Source organism: Monopterus albus, unplaced genomic scaffold (genome assembly GCF_001952655.1).
Source record: "Monopterus albus unplaced genomic scaffold, M_albus_1.0 scaffold98.1, whole genome shotgun sequence".
NCBI lineage: Eukaryota > Metazoa > Chordata > Actinopteri > Synbranchiformes > Synbranchidae > Monopterus > Monopterus albus.
Window position 1 is genome coordinate 2,097,596 of NW_018127978.1, and position 7,932 is coordinate 2,105,527.

General features: G+C 42.1%; 1 protein-coding gene across 4 annotated transcripts in view; it reads right to left on the reverse strand.

The window, feature by feature from the left end:
- LOC109965296 (histone-lysine N-methyltransferase SUV39H1) overlaps positions 1-7,932 on the reverse strand; it is a 75,579-nt gene that overhangs the window by 30,847 nt on the left and 36,800 nt on the right. Inside the window, exon 5 of one of the 4 annotated variants that reach the window (XM_020609199.1) lies at positions 268-530. The exons of the other annotated variants lie outside the window; for them this stretch is intronic. Within the exon in view, the coding sequence (XP_020464855.1) occupies positions 477-530 (54 nt within the window). The 3' untranslated portion in view covers positions 268-476. Of the gene's footprint in view, positions 1-267; positions 531-7,932 lie in introns of those variants that run through there. 4 annotated transcript variants of the gene reach the window in all.

Consider the following 7,932-nt stretch of genomic DNA (forward strand, 5'->3'; position numbering starts at 1 on the left):
ATTTTATTTTTTAAAAAAAAAAAAAAAAAAAGGAACTGCACCCTTAAATTTTTTTCTGTACCACAAAATTTTTTTTCATTTAGTCGCACAAGTAAGGATAAATACCGACTGGCACCAGCTCCTATACTATATTAACTAACTGAATTACAATAAAGATGTCATATATACATATAATTTCATATACATATGATGTCATATATACATATTATATACATACATACATAATATACATACATATAATATATGTAAAATGTACCAATTGATTTATAATAGGGCCTACAAAGAATTCATCTGCAAGGCTGTACAATGACTCCTGTCACTCACTACTGTTTTCGAGCCTGCAGTGTCATTCTTCTGATTTTAGGGCTTTGGTCTAATAAAAACATGTTTTGAAAAATCCCTGTTAGCTGAATGGTTGGGTAATCCATGAGGTCCCACCCATGCTGGTCTGCTGCTTGTTTCAGATATTTCCTCCATTAAAGCAGTGCTACAAAGAGTCGATCTGAAACTCGGAAAAGACAGAGCTGAATCTGAAAAAAAAAAAAACTAAGTTGAATCACTGAAAGGATGGTGTTGAATGTTTGTAAAGCAAGTTTCAAAACAGGGAAGACAATAATTTGTATTTTGACATTTACATTTTAATTTCAAAGGTTTGAGTCCTGTTTTTCAGCATTAAACCATAATTTCAGTGCTGTTTTTTTCAGTTTGTTTTCCCTTTTCAAAACATGGACAGAAAGAGCAGATTTGAAACTCTGAAAAGAAAGCTTTGAATTTATAAAAAGGGTGCTGAATGTCTGAAAACAAGTTTCAAAACTGAAAACAAATTTGTAACACTGCAAAGAATGGGGCAACTTTTTCAAGCTTTTAAATCTTTTCAAACATTTGAACCCAAATTTTCAGTTTTAAAACCACATTTTGCAAATTCAAAATTTCTTATCAACTTTTCAAATCCTAATTTTAGAGTTACAGGTTTTGCACTGCACTTTATAGTGAAAAAAGGCCACTGTTTGAACTTCGGTAGACCTCTCTTGCTGTGTCATAGATCTCACAAACAACTTGTTTGCTGATTCATAAGATTTTATAAGATTTTAATTAAAAGTTATGCTGTCCTCACCTCTGTATTCTCACTCTGTGCAAATTAAAGTACAAGGGCCTCATTCTGGATTAGGGCAAAAAGAATGCATATTTCTCTCTCCCAGAAAATTGCTGCAATCACAAATTATTTGGGGTATGCTCGTGTTTATTTCTTCTATTTGCAATGGAAAAATACAAAAAGCAGAGAAAAAAAGCCAAATCTGATGCATTCCATACAGAACTCCAAAAATGGACTGGACAGAATTACTGACTCCCATACTTGGGAGTACTACTGAGGACAGGAGGAAACAGAGCCCTCTATCAGAGAACTTGAGCGGAACGGAGCACAAGCATCAAGACGGGGATTTTGGAGAAAGCGCAAAAAAGGAGGGAGTGTCACCCTATGTCCCACTTAGGGATGGGGGATACCAACACCTTTTGATACGATACCATTAGTTTATAGTACTCTTTCCATCGATACCAATACTGATAACATTTTGCCCCTTAAAGGGAAAAGTACTTTCATTTCTAACATTCTAGAAACAAAACTGTTTGTCCATATTTTCAGATACATACACTACAAGCATATAAACCTTTACATTTGTCAACTAATTGAAAGAGTGGTTAACGTGTCTTCATCCAAGATTCACATAGCTCAGTTGCATATCTGAGGTAGTTTAATAAAAAATGGAACAAACTATTATTTTATCACATTTTGCACAGGGTGCATTTTCAAAACATCAACGGTCACCTGTACCTAGATACTCTTTGCCTTTCATGATTTCTCTGATCATTGCATGGTCCGTCTTATTCCAACCTACAAGCAGAAACTTAAAGCTGCGAAGAGCTGGACTGAGGATGCTAAGTCAAAGCTACAGGGCTGCTTTGACTGCACAAACTGGAGGGTATTTGAGGCTGCAGCTACAGACCTGGGTGAACTCACAGACACTGTGACATCAGCTTTTGTGAGGATTTGTGTGTGCCCACCAACAACAACAAGCCCTGGTTCACAGTAAGACTCAAGCAGTTTTGTCATGCCAAAGAGGAGGCCTACAGAAGTGGGGACAGGACTCTGTACATCCAGGCAAGGAACACACAGACAAGGGAGATCAGAGCAGCAAAGAAAAGCTACTCTGAAAAGCTGAAAGCCCAGGTTTCAGCCAACAACTCCTCATCTGTGTGGAGGAGCCTAAAGAACATTACTTGCTACAAGAAACATCCCACCCTGCTGCAGAGGACCATCAACTAGCAAACGACCTGAATGAGTTTTACTGCAGGTTTGAGAATCAACACTCCCTCCCCACCTCAGACCCAGCAGCTGCTCCCCCGACAATCATCATCCTTCCTTCCAGCCCCACCTCTAACGATCTGTGAAAACGATGTGCGTGGCCTCTTTGAAAGACAAAGGATCAAAAAGGCACCAGGCCCAGATGGTGTGACCCCCTCCTGCCTGAAAGTGTGTGCTGATCAGCTGGCCCCGATTTTTACATTTATCTTCAACATGTCACTGGAGCTGTGTAAAGTCCCCTCCTGCTTCAAATGCTCCACCATCATTCCAGTCCCCAAGAAAACCTTCAATCAGTGGACTGAACGACTACAGACCTATCGCTGTTATATCCCAGTTCTTTTATTGAACAGATCTGAATGAAGACGAAGTCCGACTTGCTTCATTTTAGTGCTGATTTATTTTGAAAGCCACAATAAAAAGTTACAGAAACACAAACCCGGGTGGCTCCTGCTCCAGACAACTGCTGGAAGAAAGGAGACCCCGGAAACACAGAGCCTAATACATTTATAAGTTTTTGGGCTAACCCCTTACACAGACAGCTGTAAAAACATCAAGAGTTGGAGACATTCCGACATCTCCATCTCATATCTTATGCTCCGCATGCATCGAGCACAAGTCATAACAAAATGAAGAATTCCGTGTGTGTGTGTATGTTGTATGCGTGATGTGTAACCAAAACATCCATTCAGACATAATTCTTACACAAGATTAATACAAAAATAACTGGTGTCAAGGTACCCTTCTCAGAGTCAACATTATCTTCTAACCTTGAAACAGAGCACACAGGAGCAGACTTTGAATCTTACTAAACTGCATTAATCACACATTAAAGTCTAACACATTCAAGTCTAATAATTATCTGACAGATTTATTCATTTCTAACATCGCCCTGACATCTGTAGTTATGAAGTCCTTTGAAAGACTGGTGTTGGCCCACCTGAAGGACATCATAACCCTCCCGCTGGATTCCCTGTAGTTTGCCTACCAGGCTAACAGGTCATTGGAAGATACAGTTAACATGGCATTGCATTACATCCTGCAACACTGCGACTCCGCAGGGACCGTATGCACGGGCCCTCTTTGTGGACTTCAGCTCGGTGTTCAACACCATCATCCTGGACATCCTCCGCTTTAAACTGACCCAGCTCACTGTGCCTGCCCCCACCTGTCAGTGGATTACTAGCTTTCTGACAGACAAGAAGCAGCAGGTGAGGTTGGAGAAAAACCACATCCAGCACCCAGACAATCAGCACAGGCATCCCTCAGGGATGTGTGCTCTCCCCTCTGCCGTTTTCACTCTACACCAATGACTGCATCTCAATGGACCCCTCTGTGAAGCTCCTACAGTTTGCAGATGACACAAACGGTCATTGGACTCATCCAAGATGATGATGAGTCAGCTTACAGACGGGAGGTTGAGCAGCTGGTCCTATGGTGTAGTCGCAACAACCTAGAGCTGAACATGCTCAAAACAGTGGACTTCAGGCCGAACCCCCCCACCTTACCCCCTTCACCATACTTGGCAACACTGTATCAGCAGTAAAGTCCTACAAGTTCCTAGGCTCCACTATCTCCCAGGACCTGAAGTGGTCGTCCAACATCAGGACCCTCATCAAGAAGTCACAGCAGAGGATGTACTTCCTGCACCAGCTCAGGAAGTTCGACCTGCCCCAGGAGGTGCTGATACAGTTCTACAGAGGAATCATCAAGTCTTTTCGCTGCACCTCCATCACTGTCTAGGTTGGCTCAGCAACCAAACAGGACAAGTACAGACTTCAGCGGACAGTCAGGACAGAAGAAAAGGTCATTAGTGCAAGCCTGCCCTCCATGGAGGACCTGTACACCTCACGGGTCAAAAGAGGAAGATCACTGCACACCCCTCACACCTGGGACACAATCTGTTTGAACTCCTCCCCTCTGGACAGGAAACAATGACAAAACAACCAGGCACAAGGACAGTTTCTTCCCCCAGGCCATCACTCTGTGTCAGGGATAGCATGTAAAGCTGCCGATAACTTCGAGGGTGAACTCAATTATAGGGCCAGATGAGTAAAAGCAGCCCTCTGTCTCTTTAATAAGAGCCCTGGTAACAAAAAAACTGCACACAATGCAGAAGTCTGATTCAACATGCATCACTCTCAGGTCGATAATTCAATCCAGGATCAGCGCCAGCAAACTCACACATCCAAGGTATCCACAAGAACGGTCAATAAGGGAAGTCCATAAGTCGATGCACAGAATACAGACAGAATCAGAAAAGTTAGGCTCACTTAGTACTCAGTGGTCACAAGGCAATCCTGGGTCAGAACTGGAATAACAGGCACAAGAAAAACGCTGGAACGTCTGAACAAAAGTTAGAACAATCTGGGAGTTTCCTGATGGGAGGAAGCTGCCAATAAAGGGGTGTCAACAGGTGCAAACAATTGTCACTGATTAGGGTAAAGAGCCCGTAGCCGCAATGACACTGTAACAGGAAGTGGTGTCAGAATAAAAGCACAATACCGGAAGCAGAAGAAATGGAATCATTATACTCTGATGAACACTTGACCCACGACAGTATGTTTGGACAATAAGCCCTCAGTGCAATACCTGTAAATATACATTGTACATACAGATCCGTGAATCCAGGCTGTGTATATATACATACACACACATAGTGTGTGTGTGTGTGTGTGTGTGTGTGTGTGTGTGTGTGTGTGATAAAAAATAGGACGTGGGACCTATGGATAATCCAACATCTGGACTAACATCGAAACAACTAGTAGCTCAGTGCTCTAATACCCACAAGAAGCACCTGCTATCACAAATAGAGATTGATGAGGTACAACACAAATGTTACGGCAAGGGGGAGCCAGGATGCCACATTCGGAGATTGGGTACCTAGCTCCAGTAACAAGCCCAGATGAGCTCAACTCAAGAGCAGCTGACCTGAGATTGAAGATCATGAGCAAGATGGACACCAATAACCTCTGTGGCCGGTTACAAGACTAAGTGAAGTGCCTTCTGAAAGTTACTAGAGGATGTGAATGCAGCACTAAAAACAATCCCTACTACAACCATCACTGAGAACAACAAGCTCACCACAGCAACCGTGATCCTTGAGATGCTTGGCTATAAGTTCAACAAAAACCATAAGGAGCAGTATCCTCAATAGAGAAGAAGGTTTGAGACCAAGATCAAGGCAGCAATGAGAGAAGTTAGCCAGCTATCAGAATTGCAGAAAGGCGTGATGAAAAAAAAAGGGTACCCAAGTAGTACAACACACTGTTCATACCTGAGGCCTTAGAGACTGCCAAGCAAAGGCTCACAGCCCTGGCCACATGGCTGAAGAGGTACAGCAGAGAAGTTGAGGCCAGGAGAATAAACCGAATGTTCTCCACTGAGCCATCCAAGGTGTACTCTCAGTGGCAGGGGAATAACATGAGAGCAGATCTACCAAGGCTGGAGACTGAACAATTCTGGAAGAGCATATGGGAGAAAGAGGCATCACATAACAACAATACCCAATGGCTGGTGGACCTGAAAGCAGACCACCTCCCTGAACAAGACCTAGTAGTCATCACAATAGCAGACATCCAAGAGAGGGTCTCAAGTATGAAGAGCTGGACAGCACCAGGCCCTAACATGATCCACGCCTACTGGTTAAAGAAGCTAACTTCACTCCATGAGCGCCTGGTGGGACAAAGTAACCAGCTACTAATGGATGGAACCCACCCTGAGTGGTTAACCGAAGGCCGGATAGTCCTGATCCTGAAGGACCCTCAGAAGGGAGCAGTACCATCCAACTACCGCCCAATAACCTGCCTCAGCACAACATGGAAGCTCCTGTCAGGCATCATAGCAGCTAAGATGAGGAGGCACATGGCTCAATACATGAGCAGCGCCCAGAAAAGAATCGGTAGTAACACCAGAGGAGCAAAGCACCAGCTACTGGTCGATAAAGTAGTCACTCAAGACTGCAAGACCAGGCATACCAACCTGTGCACTGCCTGGATTGACTACAAGAAAGCCTATGACTCAATGCCTCACACATGGATCCTGGAATGCTTGGAACTGTACATCAACAGGACTCTAAGAGCCTTCATCAAGAACTCAATTGGAATGTGGAAAACAACCCTAGAGGCCAACTTCAAGCCAATTGCACAAGTCAACATCAAGGGCGGTATCTACCAAGGAGATGCTCTGTCCCCGCTGCTGTTCTGCATAGCGCTGAACCCTCTCAGTCAGATCATCATCAAGAGCAGTTACGGATACAAACTACAGAATGAAGCAACCATCAGCCACCTCCTCTACATGGATGACATCAAGCTGTATGCCAGGAGAGAACAAGACATTGACTCACTGATCCACACCACTAGGATCTACAGCCAGGACATTGGAATGTCATTCGGACTGGATAAGTGTGGTCGAATTGATTGATTGATTGATTGATTTTGATTGATTGATTTATTCTTTCAAACATGCAGAACAGAACAATGAACAAATGACAATAACACACATGATTTCACATATCCAACCAATGCTAATTCAAAATCAGTTTGCTTACACCTATTACATGTTTGAATGGAGTAGGAAGAAGTCAGACTTATCCAGTCCTACCCCATGACATCATATTATACAAAATTTATGCAACATTGGCTGCAAGCAGTATCACTACATAGATAAAACAGATTGTTCTTATTCTTGCATATATCTTGTATAGCACATACATTTATATTTATATTTAAACTCCTTAATTCTGGTACTATTTTTCATGTCCATAGTTAAGTTATTCCATAATTTGACCCCACTTATAGAAATACAAAATCTTTTTTTGGTTGTTCGTATAGCATGAACTTTTAAATTTAAATGTCCCCTTAAGTTATATCCCCCTTCCCTTTCACCAAATAACTGTTGGATTCCACCAGGTAATAAATTGTTCCTGGCCTTATACATAAACACAGCAGTCTTATATCCCACTAAATCAAAGAATTTTAACAATTTAGACTGTATGAAAACTACATTTGTGTGATCCCTATACCCCATCTTGTGCACAACTCTTATCGCTCTCTTCTGTAATATGTACAATGGTTGAAGTGAACTCCTGTATGTATTTCCCCAGTTTTCAACACCATACTCCAAATATGGCAAAATCAATGAACAATACAAAATCCGCAATGCTTTAACGTCCAGCATATGTCTAACCCTTGCCAATATCGATATATTTTTAGCCATTTTATTGCGAACATGTCTAATATGTGATTTCCAGGATAATCTGTCATCAACCATTACCCCCAGAAATTTAATTTCATATACTCGTTCAATGTTGGCACCCCCAATTCTCAATTGAAGTTCATTATGTGGTCTACGGTTCCCAAATACCATATATTTAGTTTTCTCCAAATTCAAAGATAGTAAATTATTATCACACCATTTCTTTATCTTCCCAAATAGTGTGCCCCTAATCGCCCCCAGTGGTTTATGGATCCACAGAAAAAAATAAATAAATACACCATAAAGCAGGCATGCATATAGATGTGTTTAGGCTGACAGATTAGAGTAAGGGAGAGAGAGTTGGAAAAAATCCAAAG